At 40.4% G+C, this 18,482-nt stretch overlaps 1 protein-coding gene across 1 annotated transcript in view; it reads left to right on the top strand.

The window, feature by feature from the left end:
* The first annotated feature begins 1,352 nt into the window (after nt 1–1,352).
* The window catches only part of BTBD8 (BTB domain containing 8), a 42,052-nt gene continuing 24,922 nt past the window's right edge, over nt 1,353–18,482 (top strand). The window contains 7 exon segments of the mRNA XM_065656169.1: nt 1,353–1,645; nt 1,712–1,897; nt 10,487–10,758; nt 11,655–11,772; nt 14,591–14,680; nt 16,833–16,913; nt 18,047–18,143. Coding sequence (XP_065512241.1) covers nt 1,542–1,645; nt 1,712–1,897; nt 10,487–10,758; nt 11,655–11,772; nt 14,591–14,680; nt 16,833–16,913; nt 18,047–18,143 — 948 coding nt within the window. The 5' untranslated portion in view covers nt 1,353–1,541.

Genomic DNA, 18,482 nt, shown 5'->3' with positions numbered 1-18,482 from the left:
GTGCAGCCTTCTTCATGTTGCGATTGTTGTAGTTTCTTGGAAATAATGCCTCATTGTTGGCATTGTCCTTCCTATGTTAGGAACTACTGTTCTTGTCTCCAAGAACTGCTGCCAAGTTCCTGTGTTTATAGGAGGAAGAGACACAGTGATTATGGAAACAGAGGGTAGAATTAACTTGCATGCGATGGCAGAGGAGAAGAAAACTGTAGGACAACTACAAAGAAAAAAGCAGCACAAAAAGCGCAAGTTCCCAGAAGAGGTGAGTCACCTGCCTACACGATTTCCAAAGGCTCCCTCTGCGCCCGCAGAGCGAGTGCAGTGCCCTGGGAACAGGTGAGGACCGACCAGGACCCATCGGGGGAGGCAGTGGAGCCAGGTGGGCCTGAAACAACTGACCACACCAAGTAGACGACAGCTGACAGTTACTGAGGAGTCCCAGCAAGTCCCATTGTGCCGCCTGGGTCATCTCGTTTGAGCCAGGGTCTCCCGAGCAGGTCCTCCCCGCAGTGAAGTGGCCGCGGCTGCTCTCAGCCAGGGATGAGCTGGCGGCGGCGATCTGCTTCCTCTCGTGCACTTCACAAAATCTGAGCGAGAGTCCCCTCAGTGTTGTGGTAATGGTCTTGATCTCACCCTTTCCATCTGTGGATATGGTACCTGGCTTTCAAGGATAATTTCCCCTTGGAAATTGTCAGCATTTATCAACTCGAATGGTTACAGGCTGCTTGTACTTGGAAGTTGTCCCCAAAGGGTGTTGTAGGGCGACTTATCACCTATGCAGCAGTTCGGTTTCTTGTCAAGAAAGCTGGCACTGGGCAGTGTGTTTTTCCCTGAGGAGCACCGGCTCGCAGGGGCCTTCCGGCCGCCAGCCCGGCGGCGCAGAGCTGCGCGCCACGGCCCTGGCGCCCCTGTCCTCCGCGAGGAGTGTGACGGGCAATAACCGACAGCCAGACTCTGCTTTTAAAACAGCCGGCGCTGCCGTCCCGGGCACGGCAGGCACCGATTACGTACGATCGCAACTCTCCCTTTCGGAAGGGGCGGCGCGCACCGACGGGCCGGCACCGGGGCGGGGGCGCCGGGGCTCGCCCTGCGACCGGCAGAGGGCGCCCTCTCGGCGGCAGCCGGCGCTGGGCGGGGCCGGCCCGGAAGGCCCGTCCTGCCCGCCCCGCCCCCCGCAGGGCGGTACCGCCCCCTGCCGCAGGGGACCGGGCCTTCCCACCCCCGCCGGGGGGCCCGCGGGGAAGGGCGGGGCAAGGAGGAGCGCCGCTGGCCCCCATTGGTGGAGGCCACTGCTGGGCACGCCCCCCGAGCGGGCGCGGGGCCGGCGCGCAGCCCACGGCGCGGAGCCCACGGCGCGGAGCCGGTGTGTCGTTGTGCGCGCAGTGCTGCGCTCACGGGGCTGCCGGTGGCGGGAAGGAAAGCGCCGCTCGCCGCGACGCGCGCTGCCCCGGTTGTTTCGTGAGTACGGCGGGGCGCCGCGGCGGCGGCGGCGGCAAGGGACCGTCCGTCAGTCCCCGCCCCGCGTCCCTGCTGGCTGGCGGCACATGGCGCGCCGCGGCGCCGCGCCGAAGGGCCCCGGCCCGGCGGCGGTGGAGCGGCAGCGGCTGAAGGAGGCGCTGGCCGAGCAGCTCCGGCAGGACCTCGGCAGGTGGGTGCCGGGCGGTCGGGGGGCGGCTCCCGGCGGGGAGGCGACGGTAACGGTCCGTTCCCGCAGGTTGCTGGCGGAGGGGACGCGCTCCGACGTGACCATCCGTGTGGGCGACGCGGAGTTACGGGCGCACCGGGCGGTGCTGCTGGCGCGGGCGCCGCGGCTCTTCGCCGAGCTGGGCAGGGGGCGGCCGGCCCGGCAGGTGCTGCGGCTGGACGGCGTGGGGCCCGCCGAGCTGCGGCGATTCCTGCGGTGAGTGAGCGGCGGGCGGGGGCGCCGGGGCAGCAGGCTCGGGCTGATGGGCTGGTGCAGCGCTGCCCCTCCTGTGGCCTTCCTCTTCTGTTTTTCCTGGTGTTAACACTTGTTTTAAAGCTTTCCTATTCAAAGCAGCATCTTCATAGCCTTCCTGCGGCGTCTCCTGTAACTTATTTTCCTCTGCCTCCGTCCCTCTGCAGACAGCAGCACATGGGTATACTCTCCACCGTAGTGTGGTTTTGTATGGTATGTAAAGGCTTTGTAATAGAACAAGAGAAAAAGCAGCAAAAATCCCAAATGTATCCTTTTAAATTGTCTGTGCTTGCTAATACCCTTGTTAGCAGGATTACCTGATAAAAACCAACAAAGTAAGTCCACTCCAGTGTCATGTTAAAAAAAAGTTACAGATTTGGAAACCTAGGAGGACTTCATCAAGTTAGATAAAGATGAATCAAGTTAGAAACCGTGTGGTCATCACTGAAGTCCTAGAGACCACGGGCTAGGCAAAAGACAGCACAGCTTTCCCACGGAACCAGGGGCCCAGAGCGAGGTGCCGCACTGTTGGTGCAGCGTGGGGGCTGGCTCCTCCCCGGGAATGGTGCAAGGGCCGGCGTGTTTTCCCATTGCCAGCCATTAGCCTGTATCTGACATCTCGCTCATCTTGCTCCAGACCTTCGGTGAGTACAACAGGGGTGTTGGCTGGTGCCCCCACCAGACCTTGCAATCCTCCTTGCCCGAGTGCCTCTAATCCTTCTTTCAAAGAACTGGGCAGCACTTGCTTTTCTCTAGCGGAGCTGTGGTGGTGCCACCTGCTTTCTATGAAATAGGGCTGATGTTGGAGCCCATCAGCACTTTGGGGCATGTGCAGGAGCAGAGTGGTGGCACTCTGGGATTTCAGATGAATTCAGGATGTACCTAGAAATGTATGCCCTTGCAAGCTTTTTAGAGTGCTGGCAAGAGGAAGGGCAAGGTGTTGCAGTTTTAAAGTTTGGTGCCTAAAATATAACCTAGGCTGACCTCTCCCTCCTGGTTTCACTCATTCTCTCCTTAAATTTGTAAATAATGCAGCAAGTGGCTAAAAAATAAGTCTTCAGGTTACTGAAGTTATAATAACTATGAAGGAACTTTGAAGGAACTTTTTAACTGAGAGTAATATCTAAAAGACAGAATCATTGTGGAACAGGCTGATAAACTGGCATTTGTTGGGTTACTGTCAAAGTCTGGCAGAAGCATTAGCAAAACAAGTGGTAGGAAGCAAAACAGCATGGGTTTTGTCTCATATTTTTCTGAACTCCATTATTACTTCCATTTTGTTAATTTGCTTCACATTCACGTAAGTGGTGGTACAGCAGATTTTCATGCAGAAGCATGATAACACAAATTTAAAAGATTCCAAATTAATTTAATTAGGAAACGCAGGAAATAAGTATTGGGAATAATTACTTATCTACTGTTATATAATTTCTTTTATTTCCTTACATAAGCACTTAATATGCCTACAGTTCATTGATACTTGCTTTCAATTTTGTCTGTGTTTGCTGAAGGCAGGTAATGATCGCCAGACTCCTACATGTTCTCCAAAAAGCATGGTATTGAAAACCACCTTTAAATTCTAAACAGCTCATCTAACTGTAAACCTCCTGTCTTTTCAGTGTGAGTTTAGATTCTTGAGATGAACCTCCCCATATATTCTAGGCTAAGCATGAAGTGCATTTTGCAAGAAGGTTGTTTTTTCTTAACTTAGTCTTCAGTGCTGCTTGAATCCCCTAAGCTAGCAAATGTTGTGAAAATGTGTGTCACAGAACACGGTGGAGTTTGACCACAGTGAACTACTTTGGACCAAGGAAAGGATGCAGCTTTGGTTGAAAAAAGCCTAATTTCATTGTTGGACTGATGACTTCTGTTAATATCAGTGGCTACTGAATCTTGGTCATTTCTTACTGCTAAGATGCAAATGAATTAGATCTTTGCAAATCCAAACCAATGCCTTAAATTACAGCTTGAGGTTGCCTAAAGCTCTCCTAGTTCTTGGAGTGTATGAATTGTGATGAGTTGTAACAAAGACCTGTAGCTGCAGTTGAGCTCTTGAGATAAAGTTGTAGTCTTCTACAGAAGTTCCAAGTTTTCTGCTTATAAATACTGTTCTGTTCTACAGCTCATCAAAGCTCTAACAAAGTCTCATTCCTTTTCCTGTTTGTGTCCAGCTTTTATTTTAGCTTCCCAAGTGAAAGTGATCTTTCCTTGGGGATTTAGGGATTATTTTTTTTTGTTGTTGTTGTTCTCACAAGCTATATCTGGCATGCATCTCAGTGAGACTCAGTACTTCCTTTGGGCCTCTGTCTCTCTTAATCAGGAGAGATATGGGCTACATGTCACTTGTGTGCTGAAGGCTGTGCAGCTCCTCTTGCCAATATTCTGAGCATTTTTGAACAGGATGGAGGACGTGGTGAAGTTCATGCTGATCTTTCTGGATAGCCTCAGCATGACATAGATGACTGAGCACTGCTGTGTTTCCCTCCCTGTACTTGCACTGTCCGAGGACACCAACAAGAAACTGCTGGTCACCAGGAAGAGCAGCATCCATATTGTAGACAGCATTAACCCTATGTTTTTCCCCCATGAAGCTAAGGTAATATTGACTTTGCCCTCTGACACCCTTCCGTCACTCTTTGTAACACAACTAGAAAAGGGTCAACAACTGCAAGTGTGTCAATGGCAGGATATGCCTGCTCAAGCAGAGTTCTGCAGTCTGCCGTGAGAAGCGAACAGCGTAGCATCCCTGAAGGACAGCAGTCTGTAACAGATCATTAGATCATCAATATCTTGCCTTTTGAGAGGCAAACTCATTTTTACCCTTGTGGTCAGAAAAATACAGCTTTAGAAATAAAAATCTAGGTAATATTCTCATTGTCTCCTGATATTTATATTAAAGGGATCTGATTTAAGGAAGGACAGAGAAAGACCTAATGACAGTCAGATCCAGTTAAAAACCAATAAATACGGATCAAATGCAAAGGAATACAGTTGTCATTGTGACGTTTACTGCCATGGGGGTTAATTTGCAGCACCAGCAGTTGATTGAAAGTAGACCAGCCAAGGCTTCGACCATGTTATGTTTGAATAGTTCTCCGTCAGGAAGCAGAAAGATGCTACATCTAGCCTAAGAGCAGACAAAAACATTCTTGAAGGTAAACTCCTAGACAGCATGATGACAGTAACTTCTTCCTGTAGACTATATGCACACCTTTCCTTTGTAGAATAAATTTTAGGCGGTAGCAACTGCTATTAATAAAACAGATACCCTGTAGCATTGTTCTGGTTTCATCTGTCACTTAGTCACAGCTCTTGCAATCTCATTGTTGCTCGTGTCTGTCAGAATCTTTACTGTTTGCAGGGGGAAAAAAAAACCAAAACAAAACACACAAGACAGAAGGTGGGTTACCTGTTAAAATTACATGAATTCGGACTGACACTACAGAAGATGATGGCTTAGCTCTATTTTCAGCTTGACCTTCTTTTGCATGTGAGGTTTACATAAAGCAGTTGCACTAAATAAAACACAACTTGTTTGCAAATATTTGTTCTTTAAATATAATTTCCAGTTACAGTTCCGTAACATTGGATTACAAAGTAGTGAGAAAGGGAAGCATTTTGTTAAACAACTTGTGCATGAGATTATTTTTACTGATGGCTAGATTGCCGTAGTCCCCACTGGATACTGGCTATTTTGGAGGAAACAAAGATGACTTCTGCTCATGTATGCTGAATTCCTTCATGCTTGTGCCTCGGCAATCTTACCCTTAATATCTAGGCTTCTGCATTCCCCTCCAGTGGGTAATGATTGCAGACTATTTCAGAAGAATAGCATGGCTCCCATGTTCTTGAGATTTTGTGGGTTATACAGTTTACTCTGATATGATCCTTCCTTTTTATCCTCTTATCACTCCTGCCTGTTGATGTGGTGTACCCTACCATGCAAGGGGTATCTTCACTGCCTCATGTAACTTGAAACCAATCTAACTGCAAAAAGGGGCTTTCTGTGGCACTTCCGAGTGCATTTAACGGCTCAGCAACTATTCCTTGCATTAAGACATAAGGGAATCAGCAATACAGATGAAAAAATTGCCCCTCCCAAAACAAACTGAATTAACAAACCCCAACCTATAAATATGGGCAACATGTGAAATTTGCTGTGACTGTCTTCAACTTTGTGAAACAATAAATCCTGACTTCTGGAAGTTAAAATGTTCTGTAAAGGCTTATGTGAACAGTGAAAACTGAGAAAGTTGAGAACAAATTATTGTGAACCAAACTGTTTATTTCCCAGGTTAAGGGATTAAGGAATTGTCTCCTCTGAATAGCTAAGTTGTTTTAACTGAATGGCTTTTGTTTATCCAGCCATGTTCTCTGGTCTGAGTTCATTACCACAGCACCAAGTTAGTTTGCTGCTGTTGTAAGTATGAGCTAAGCTAGTCATTGAGAATAATTAGACTTTGCTAAGCAAGGAAGGTGGGAGGGAAATAAGTAAGATACTACGTGAAGCTGGTAGCTTAGTTTTTATGGTATCTCCTGTTAGGGGAAGAAAGCCTTCACCATGATAGCTTGTTTCTTCTGATGAAAACAGGCTTTGGACACGTGCCGAGCAATGGCAACCTTATCTCCTTTCCACACGCATTCCTACTGAAAAGAACCCACAGCATCTGTACAACTTGTAAATAAAAGAAAAACATAATTTGTCTGTTTTCATTAATTGTATTATCTCCTTAACTACCAAGTGAGCATCCTGTTTTGTCAATCTCCTCTAAAGTTAGCATAGCATCTTTTTTTTGGGGCAATTAAACTGAGGCACTATCACACAGCAGACTTTTTCCCCTCTCCTTGTGTGTCGGACTTTTGTGCAGACAGCTTCATGCTATTCATAGTATTTATGATGGAGAAGTTTCTGATTTTCTGATAGACTTCAGCATTAACAATCAGTCTGTGTTGGTAGTTGATAAAAAAAACCCCAGCAAGATAGAAAAAAAAAAAATCTTCCCTGGCGTTAATGGCTTTCGTTCAGGCCTGCTTTGTAATCTCTTTACTAATGCTCTGCAAATCTGGGCATATACACGACATGTCCATAACGCCATGTACAAGATCCTGTCTGTTTAAACAGCAAGTGTCTAAAACTCAAAAGCACGCCTCTACTGACATCAGTGACGTGTGTGTGCACATATGGAGAACTTTAAGGGGAAGGTTGGTAAGAAGATGGCAGGTAACTGTCCTCTAGACAAGCTCTCAGTGAAGAACTTTCACCCAGAGCAGGTGGAAGCAGCACTAGGGAGCATTTGAAAGCTGGATGCCTAAATCATTGAGAAATTTTATTTATTTGATTAACAACTACTTTGGGACAATAGGAGAGACTGTCCTAACAGCCTTCAGGAAAGTTTGGTGATAATGGTGTTAATTTTAGTGGCTTTTAGTGTTCTCGGAAATAACAAAAATGGGTTCCTCATTATTTTAAATATGGTATGTCTTTAAAATAAAACCTGCCCTTTCTTACTTCCCTTCTTATTTGTGTTGTCTCCATGGTCACTAGTGGCATAGACCATTTCTGTTTGGGATTTTGTCAGTCTTGCAGACAGCGGGTTCGGCGCGCAGTAAGGAAACATACCTCTTGACTCGAAGGATGAAAGAAGCGGATCATAACTCAAAATTGGTTTTGACCCACCTATTATCTTAAGATTTTTTTGTGATCGTGTTTTTTTATATTTTTAGTGAACATAAAAATGTCTTACTGATTCTAGTCAGTATTGCTTTTGTGGCTGTTCTGAGAATCGCATGATTGTTGTAATGAGACTGCATGGTTTTCAAGACTGCAAGGAGTCACACATCTGCAGTGGATACAAACAGGTGGGCCTTAAAGTCAGCTCTAAGGCTGAGCAACTTCCCAAAGAATTTTGCATTTTGCTGTGGATGAAAGATTTCCCTAGCTTTTATTTATGCAGGAAGGTGCCATTTGATACTCTGCAGAAGACAGCCCAGAAAACTTCACTCTGCCTTTAGAAATGAGCCTATAAAATAAAGGGCGTTGCCAAGCAAAGTTTTCTAGAACAGGTTTTAGAAAGCTGCAGAATCTTCCATCCTGGAAAGAACATCTAATGGTATTTAACTGAGATAAAGGAAAATTTGTAAAACATGCTAAAAACATTCTTGCTGCCTGTGAAGCAGAATAATGGATGCCTCCACGAGTCTTTCAAAGCAGGAAAGCTACAGTCTGTATTAAGCAGGACTTTAATATGCAGATGTTCTGCCGTGTTTCTGGAAGTAATAAATCCAGGACTGTGGCTGGATTTTAAACATTTACTGAAATAACCAAGGCTCCTTGAATTTTTACAGGAAAAGGTTAATTTCAAATAAAATGACTTGTTCATATCTAGAAACCAGTTACTTAGTTCTGGTTCAACAACATGCCATTTGTTTTATTTACAGAGTTCCTGGTTGCAGTAAGCATGCCATTTTTATTGACTCAAGCCCTAGTGATAACAGAATTGCATTCCTGAGGTTTCTTATGTAGATTATCTGAAAATACCCTGAGGATTCCCAGGAGATTGCCGCCTCATTGCCTACCTTATGAGATTCCCTATGGACATGGTTTTTTAGTTACTGGCAGAAAATAAGCAAGAATATTAAAATAATGAATTTATAGCAAAGCAGTGTATCTGTTCCCGCTAATTTTCTTTCTCCCTCAAAGTCAACTTGTACTGTCTTTACACATTGAATATGCAATAGCTCTGCAGCAAGAGAGCGGAGAATAAGTTCCAGTGCAAATTTAACCTCAATGTTATGAATGGCAATTTTTTGTCAACAAACCCTTGCTCCAGGGATCTTCCTGCAGTTTTTCACGTTCAGTATGTGTTACCAGTTTACTTCCGTAATTGTGGTATTTGCTTACATCTGCTGAAGATGCAGAGATAAGGTGAGAATGATCGGATTTTGTCTAGTAGTGCCACTCTCTATGTGACTTCTAGTGACATTTTTTGGAAGATCTAATGTGGAGAAACAACTTGAAGACAAAACTTCAGAATACTTCTGTGGAATTTTGAAATTTCTAGGTTAATTTGGTTTCTACTCTGAATTTCTGTTCTTCAGTCCTACTGCCGTAGAGCTGTAAAACACAGAAGTTGGGTATTGAGAAGCATAGTGAACAGGGAAAATGTGTGGAAGTCATGGTCTTGAATTTTCTAAAGAATTGCAAAATATCCCTGCTCCAGCAAGCAACATCTGGTCCCGTTCTTAGTAATATGGCACAGTGTTACTTGTCTTTGCCTCATACTATTGTTACGTCGGGTTGGAAAGTACTATAAATATGACAAGCAATAGACAGGCCAAGTTCACAGGTTAGTTCTGAAAGCACATACAGGTACAACAACCTTAAAAACCCACATAAAGAGGGTCCACCAATCTTACTTTTTCAATGTGAAATTTTATTACACCTGTCACACATTTTCCTGGCCCTTGCTTTCAAAATCTAATTAAATATTAAAATTCCTATTCCCCAAATCCTCATTTCTTGTCATTCTCTCTTGGTGAGAATGTGTATCACACAGACCAAAACCAAAATTCTGCCTAACTCAATCCTTTAAATACAGGACTTAGGAAGGAAGATGATTTCTTTGTATGTTTTCTCTGCCCCTTTAGAGAGACAGCGTTCAAATTACATACTCCAATTACTATGGTCCCAGTATTAACAATAAAGCCTCTTTGCCATGGAGTGACTCAATGCAGATCTGTAAGCACGTCTGCTAAATCGAAGTAACTGTAGCTCTTCTGTTAAACTTTGCTAACTTCATCTATATGGTATGAAACCACTGATAAAACATGTTATCTATTCACATTGACTTTTTAAGGCTCCATTAAGTTGCTGGAGTGCAGTATCTTTCTATAAATATGAGAACTTTGCAGTCACAGGCTGGGCTTTGTGATCCTTTCCAGATCTTGAGCCAAAAATAAGCTGGTGAAACAGATGGGAAAGTGGGAAGCTGGAATTACTGTATGGGCAAAGGGAAAGCTCTTGGGTAATCTTAACTGCAAATTTTAATGCTTTCAAACACTTCCTTGGAAATTACAGTTTGTATCTCTAATACATTTATATCACTATGCCATTCTCACAGTTTTGTACTTGTAACCTTGATGTGAGAAGGTCTTTATATTTTTGGGTTTGTAAATTTGATGATATTAAAGGACAATCAAATGCCTTTTCACGGTCATACTAAGATTAATAAATCAGTCATCTGTAATTACTGATACAGCTTGCTTCTGCTTTTGCCAGTAGATGTTTATAGTCGATGTAAGAGAGAGAAACCTTTGTTCTTTTTAACCTGATATTACATTGTACTTATAATGCTTGTTTATGCTTTTTTAAGCATTGCAGAAATAAGTTTTCCAGAGATACAGTTTCACAAAGGGCTTTTTAGTTACTAAGCACTGTAGAGTCCAGCTTTTGTTTTCTGGTCATTAACTTTGTTAGACAAAAAAAAAAAAAGTCATTTTTTTTGTTTTGATCAACTGAAAAATTACAGTAGTAAACCTAACATCATCTTCTAGGCTTGTATATTCATCTGATAAAAATCTTAAGGAAGCTGAGGAGCTGGCTATGATGAAAAAAGTATTGGAACCCAAATTAATACAAGAAAACAACATCACTGCTCTTCAGAACACTCAAACAAATGTGAATTGTCTTGAAGATGGCAAAAGAACACCCATCGATCAGAATACTTCAAGTGGAGCTGCACAGAAAGAAGTTGCTTGTTCATCTTGTATTGAAGAGAAAATTCCAGAAGTAGTTGTGGATGCAGAAAGCAACAAAGCCACTGCAGGTAGCTTTGCAATTATACTTCTGTTTGCTTATTTTTGTTTGGTTGGGTTTTTTTCTTCTTTTAAATAATTATCCAAAGACTTATACAGATGTAAAAATGCAGGCAAAGATTAAAGCTGTTGTTGTAACACAGCTTATTCTTTGCTATGGTATACCTCATTCTCTCACACTCTATAAAAAGGAATTGCTGTAGAAGTTTGGCAGGAGCAGCTCCCAGCCAATGTGTAGCATAATATATCTGACAGGGCTTGCCAGGCGTCAGGCACGTTCACCAGCATCGTGTCCCATCTTCTCTGTGTAATACAGCAAACTTGAGGCCTCACCACATGGGACTTCAACGGAGCAGAATCTCTCCATTCCTTTTCTAGCAACTTACACTAGTTCCCCTGTTACTTTATGAGGATTTTAGAATCTTTCAGAATCCCTACTGCAACTGTGAATGAAATTAGTAACACGAGGAAGTGTGTAACTGCATCTCAGCAGAGGCGCTGGCTGCCACAGCTGTGTCAGTAAGACGGGATCGAGCAGCAGATGCGTTCAGGCAGGAGCTTGTAGCACAGCATGACCCTCAACAACTTCAGGGTTTGCTTCTCTTTAATGCAGAGGTACCAGATCTCTAGAATAAATGAACTGGCTACATGATCTTAAGAAAGAGTAACTATAGCACTTCTATAGATATCAAATATGAAGCACTGGTCAATTTTCTGGTATCTCAAGTTAAAACAAGAAAAAGGCAAGGTGTGGAACACCTCTCAAGGAAAATTCTAGCTTGGATATGCAATATTAAAAATTCTCATTATGTCAGATTCTTGTCAAATGTTTTAAGTTGTTTATGTACTGTCAGTAGTCTAGTCTACACTGGACAAAGTGGAAATAGCTATTTTTCCCCATCTGCAGGTAATTCCAAACTAGAAACTGCATCTGCGTTAGGAGAAGACTTAATGATGCTCTACAAGAAGCGCTGTTATCCAGATATTAATATTTGCATAGAAGGCAAAGATTTTCAAGCTCACAGGTACATAAGTATTTACTGTAAAGTTTTTCAATCAAAATCCTTTTAGTATAAAACGCTGCTGGCACTGTATATCTATAGTAAGTAATTACTGGTGCTGTTATCTAGCTGTCAACAGTTCCAGGTTTTGGGTCTTAGGTGAGAAGTGGCCATACTTCGATACTAATGAAAATTATTTATCTTATTAATTACAACTATTGTGAAAGCAATTGCTTATATAGCACTTATAAGATTGCCATTGTAAACTCATATAATGAGCGTATATACTCATATATAAACACTGTGTAAGTTTTCTTTGCTAACCTTTTTAAAAATAATCTGTGCTCTCGGAAAAAAAAATCTATTAATAAACTATTCAGAACAAAATTACCATACAGGTAGAAAATTTCTGAAGTAGTAATTATGTATTTTTTTCTGCTCTTCAGAATCCGTGCATACAGAATGATTTTACTGTCATTATTTTAGTCATGTACATGTAAAGATTGTCAGCGGCCTTTATTAGATCTAAGGTCCAAGATCATTTAAGAACTTTGGCTTATTGGACTTCTGTAGCTTCAGAAAGCAAATTAAAGCGTCAGTACCATTCCTTGTACCTTTGATAAGAATTTGTTTGCAATGAGATAGCAACCTAGACAGCTTGTATTTTGTTTCCTTTGAGTATATAAATAACTGAGAGAGATTGTAAAAAAACCTCCACTGCTTTTAGTATTTTCTCAAGACAAAACCAGTATGAGGGGGTATTACTGGCATTACAAATATCTTTACAGAAGATATGTCATAGAGGAGGCGGGGGAATATACTTTTAAAATAATAGGAGATAAACCAGAATTATTTCCAGAATGTAGAATAGTTAGGCATGTTTTTTTCTTCTGGTCTACACTATAGGAAGACATGTTCTCAGGTTCATAATTTTGAGAAAAATTACTTTAATGCAAAAAGAAACTCAACAAAAAGATTCCATCGGCAGAGCCTCTTTAATTTAGGCCACTGACTGCCTGGAGCAATGTATCTCGTCTAACCCGCGTCACAAAATACGGCAGTAAATCATACAGAAAACAAGGATGTTCTGAAAAAGGCACAGGATTTGCTTGGTTTAGTACTGGATCATGCGAACAGCAGGAGTGAATAAGGGAAATCTAACTTTAGGTATAATTGTGGTGAAAGCACCACTATGATTTATTTATTTTAAGGGGTTTTCAAATAGGAGACAGCTTAAGCCCCTACCCTCTCCCACCCACTTATCTCAGTATTTCTTACTTTCTCGTGAAGCCCTATGAACTTGCACCAGACTTCCCAGTGGGAGCAGCAGCGTTCTGGGAGCCACCAAGTTACATCTGCCTCGTGCTCGGTTGGATTCTCACAGAGCTCCGAGTGGAGCAAGTCAATTTGTTCAGTAATAAACTTGTGGCACAAACCATGACAGTAGGAAAGCACAGATAAATTTACTCCCAATTCATTTGGTATCTCCATGGTTTTTGTATGTCAAAATTTTATCAATATGTATTTAGGTAATACATACTTGTCCATATTTTACTGAGTAGCTCTCTTATTTAAAATGAGTCTTTGAAATATCCACCTCAACTATGCCCATGCATTTGATCTAGCCCTGTTCATTACTAAAATTTATTTGGGAGAGGAGGACAAAATTTGAGATAGTGTATTTCATACCTCCATGATATTGTGTTATTGTATCTTATAAAAACAAGATGTTGTGTATATTCAGAACTTCACATACTCAAAGTTGTGATGCGATACCCATTTACATGTGGACATATTTTACTGAGATGTGAAACATTCTGTAAAAGCTTCATTATTATTATTGCTGGATCAATCACAGGAGGAATGTGCAAGAAGCTCCTAATTTAAAGTACTGAGACTTCTGAAGCAGGAGGAGGAAAGAGAGATGAGAGATTCCAGAATATATAATGACTAGAAAAGAGACCATAAATAGCACTCATCTTACTTCTTCCTACACAAAATGAGAGGGCTCTGAAACATTTTAAGAGCCAACAAATACATAAAAAGGGAAGGATTCTCATGGCTAATATAACACTTTGCTGTTTCTGCCACAGGAAATACACGACATAAAGTAATTCTATAAATAATAGGATGCTTAGTAAGTGTCAGGAAAAAATTGTATGTATGAGAATATTATCTACAGCTGCAGTAGCCTAGGTAAGATATATAAAGACCAACACTATAACTAGTGTAAATCTGGAAGGCTGAAATTATAAAGCAGTTTTCTTCTCTTCCTTTTTGCCCTTCCACTTTAAGAAGATCCTGTTGTAAAGGTTTTCTCATCTGGTTTTTTTTGAAGACAGTGATACTGGTGGAGATACTGAGCTACACAGACTAGTCTGGATTTCTTTATTGTCTTTGGGGGAAGTAGGAGTAAATCCAGTTAGCTCCCTCATGGCCAGTTACACCTTTTAAATATGCAAGGGTAATAAGTCTAAGCAGAAGTAATTGATAGCACTTCTCAAATAATGCTGGAAACACACCTCATATTGGTGTAGCATAGGTTAGTCTCAAGTTTGACTTCTAGGATGTGCTGGTAAGTGGCCAGACAATTTCAAGTTAGAGTGTGAATGTCAAAGTCATATTAGAAACAAGCTTTAACTTAGGAATATAGAATACCGTGTGGTTTGGTTTTTTTTTTCTTTAGCATATTTTGATATTCCAAGCATACTGGGAAAAAAGTCAAGCAGTGTACAGATGACACCTTAATGCATAAAGGGCAAAGATTTAAGTCAATATTATCAGAGAGTCTCACAATAAGTATTTGTATCTAGCGGAATTACGTTTACTTTTTCTGTCTCAGGGCTATTTTATGTGCCAGATCTAGTTACTTTGCTGCTATGCTGAGTGGAAGTTGGGCTGAAAGCTCCCAAGAGCACATCACTCTTCAAGGGTAAGTGTCGTCTTTGCAAGTCGTGTGGGAGCAGAGGTGGGCAACTGAAAATCACTGCAAATATCTAACAACTCTGCTGTGTATAGAGCTCTGAAGATTAATCTGCCTTGACACTTTTCTTCAACCTGATACATTTCTTGAGTACTGTTTTGACTTCAGTATGAAACAGTGCATGTAGTGTATTTAATATTGTCAGATGGTGTAGGGAAGAATTATTTTTCAACAGCACGAGAGTACTAATCCTTTTTTGTAGAGTATGTTCTAGTATTCACAGTCTATTTTACAATTCTCTCACTTCGTGTTGTACATGTCATGGAAAGTATTATGAATGAACAGTGTATACTACTTGTACAATAACAGTATATTTACAATGTAAAGACAAATAAAGAATTACATTTTTTAATGGGGTTTAATAATGATATTTCAGCATCATACACTAAAACAGTTTTGACTAGTGTGCTTGTTGGCAATGGATTTCTGCGTGAGAGATGAAAATAAGGGAGCTGTCAGTGTAGGATGAATATTAAGACTTTGCAGAATAAACTGGGCACTGCCAGGTTAGTTCTTGTCAGTAGCAGAAAAATGAATTGAAATATATTACATTTTCTTTAAAATCAAACCAATACTGATACTTGTAATGGTAGCTTGTTTAGTTCAGGCATGATGTTGGCTGACTCAGCTTTCTTCAGAAAGAACCATGTACCTTACAGTGTTGTAAAATAGAATTGCTTTGTGTTAATATAAAATTGCTTGGCCAAGTGATACTTTCTTGTATTGTCATAATTGTAGTTTTCTGTCAGTGTAATAATATTGCTGCAAAATCAGGAAGGTTATCTGTTGATTTGGTTATAACTTCCTCATCCTTATAAAACAAAGCATTTTAATTGATTCCTCAGCTTTTTTGCTATGCATAGTATGTTTTAGAGGTCGATAGTCAACAGTTACGCTGGTTTTTACACTTATCTCTCTGTAACATATTTCTAATTTGCTAAGAAATTTTCATCCCTGCTTTTCAGTAGAGGCTTTCTCCTGAGAAGTATGTAATCTTTATATTCTTGTGCCAATGTCTCATAATTTGTTATTAAGAATCATAGCCATTTATTTTACATTTTCTAGTTCAGTTTTCTGTTTGGTGCAGATTTCCATGCTGTCTTTTTAAACACTTATAAATAAAGTACATATGGCTTATTCTGAAATCATGAAAATTCTGCCTAAGATAACAGCTGTCAAGACTGTGGGGAAACCCTTTCTTGCTGATTTTATGGCTGTCATGTGTACTAATACATAGAGAGACAACTGCCTTGATTTTGCTTCTTAGTGTGTTGCAACCTTTTTTTTCCCCTTTTGTTTTTAGTCATCAATGTCTGTTGCTTAAACACATCGAATGTTTTAAAGGTTGTTAGCTCAATCTGCATTACTATATTCAATTTACACTAATGTACACAGCACTTGTGGGTTCTGAAGATTGCAAATGAAGACGTACATACAAAAGTACAAATGATGCATTGTTTGGGAGATTATGTCCACCATTTAAAATAAGATATTCTGTGCCTTTCCCTGTTACGGTGCTAGGATGATGCAAGGATGCAAACACAACTCTGTGTAGAAATTCCCTATTTCTTAATATGAATCTAGGCATAAAGACTTTTTTCTAAATATCTTGACATGCAGCATTTCTATTTAGCCTTGTAGTAAAACTATTAAATGTATTTTTTTGTGGGAAAAGCTTAAATATATTCCTGAAATCAAGAATTAAAAATAATCATTATAAAACAATTTTAAAATATATAGTTGCTTAATAATTGACTTATTACTAGTAAAGAGCTCGGAGATGATGAAAAAAAAAACCCTTTCTGCATATTATCAGTGTAAGTAATCTAGATACTAGCATTAGTCTGCTTTTGACTTCTTATAATTTCAAAGATTTAGAGTATTATAAAGTTTCAGTGAGTCCATTTAGATATTTTCACATTGCAGTGATCTTGAAAATAGCTTTAATTTTATCAGACCATTTACTTTCCATTCACAGAACAGCTGGGTGATGCATCAGCCTTTTGAGCAACTTCCTTTGGCTAAAAAGTGTGGTGGGTTTTATTCTGGACATGGTTTTATTTGTATTTTTTTCTTTCTTTTTTTTTTTTTTTTTCTCCAGCATAAACCATGCAGAAATGAGTGTCATCTTGCATTTTATATATGGAGGCATTCTGGACTTTCCGGACAAAGTTGATGTTGGGTATATGTCAACTTATATTATTTTTAATAGTATTTTGTGCTCATTCTGTATTTTCTCGGTTAAAAGTCAAAAGGAAAATTCTTTGTGTAGTATAAATAAGACAAAGATGTCAAATATAATGATCATTACACCTAAAGGTACTTGAGGAAATTCCTAAAATAAAGCTGTTGAAGAAATCCTGTTTATCTGGCAGCTACTGGAAAAGGTGGGCCAAACACTCTTGGAATATTATACAAGGAGAATAAAAAACAGGAGCCTGTTTTACACCAAAATCATTCCCAATTTGTCTGTACCTTCCTTTTAGTTTTCAGAATAATACGTACAATGTGTGATAATATAATCAATATTTGGAATTCATTTTAAAATAATCTTTTGAGTTGATGCAAAGGCTAAGTAGTTAGTCTTAGATCCATATAAGATGACATACAGCAACCAGTGTCAATGTTGGCATTTTCTTCTAGGATAGTTTTTAATTACAGTTTTATATGTCATCCTGAATTAGTGAAGTAAGTTCTGAAATGTGTGAAATATTGAAACCATTTATATATTAGCCATTGAACTCTGCCACTAAATATTAAAACACAATTTCTTAATGTTAGAAATTGGTGTTCAAAGCTTACCTAAAATAAAAATACAGAATTGTTTATAATATGCCTCAATGTCAATGTTTAGGCAATGAATTGATATAGAAAATGAAACCAGTATTATTATGTAAAATACTTAATTGTTTGCTCACTGTGCTTTTTGTATTTGGAAGAGAGATAATTCTCAGATACGATGTCATCAATAGCATTTTATGTAATCCTTGGGAAGAAACTACAAAACGCCAAAACTCTGCTGGCACAAATATAGTTTTCCCTTGCTACCCTTAAAACAGAGACACTGGGGAGTTTCCCAGCCAGTGGCTGAGGGTCACTTTTATACAGACCCGGTGGTTGGGAGATTATTATTAGGTCAATCCATGTTCCTGTTTGAAGATTATTCTTTGGCAAGTTTCACACTCGGTTATCAGTCTATTTCTGCAGTAAATTCTGACTGAATAAAAAGGTGAAATTAGCATGTAAATGGTCTTGTAAGCAAAATGCATACATGAAAATGATTTTTGATTCCTGTTGCTACTGCTTTCTCTTTAGTCGCATGTTGGGCATTGCAGATATGTATGGGCTAGATGGGCTGAAAGAAGTGGCTATCTACATTTTGAAAAGAGATTACTGCAATTTTTTCCAAAAGGTATGTCAGTTCTCATGCTATTTCGTGAACCGTAAAGCCTAAGAAGAATTTTCATTCTCTTACTTACACATCATATTGACGAGATACTTAAAAACTGTGTGTTCCAGGTGTTAGCTTAAGTCAACAGGCCCTATTCTTATTTGTAAATTCACTGGGATTCATGATGGAAATACAGCCTGTGGTATCATCCACCTATTGACAGAGGCTTTTAAACCACAACTGATGAAAAGCAGTATTCGACATGATCAATGCAATATATACGTGGTGTATAATTTGATACACTCCCTTGTATATGTAATTGTTCATAACAGGAATATGGAAATACTATATATTTGCATA

The sequence above is a fragment of the Caloenas nicobarica genome, chromosome Z (genome assembly GCF_036013445.1).
Source record: "Caloenas nicobarica isolate bCalNic1 chromosome Z, bCalNic1.hap1, whole genome shotgun sequence".
Classification (NCBI taxonomy): Eukaryota; Metazoa; Chordata; class Aves; order Columbiformes; family Columbidae; genus Caloenas; species Caloenas nicobarica.
This window is presented reverse-complemented; position numbering and strand designations above follow the sequence as displayed.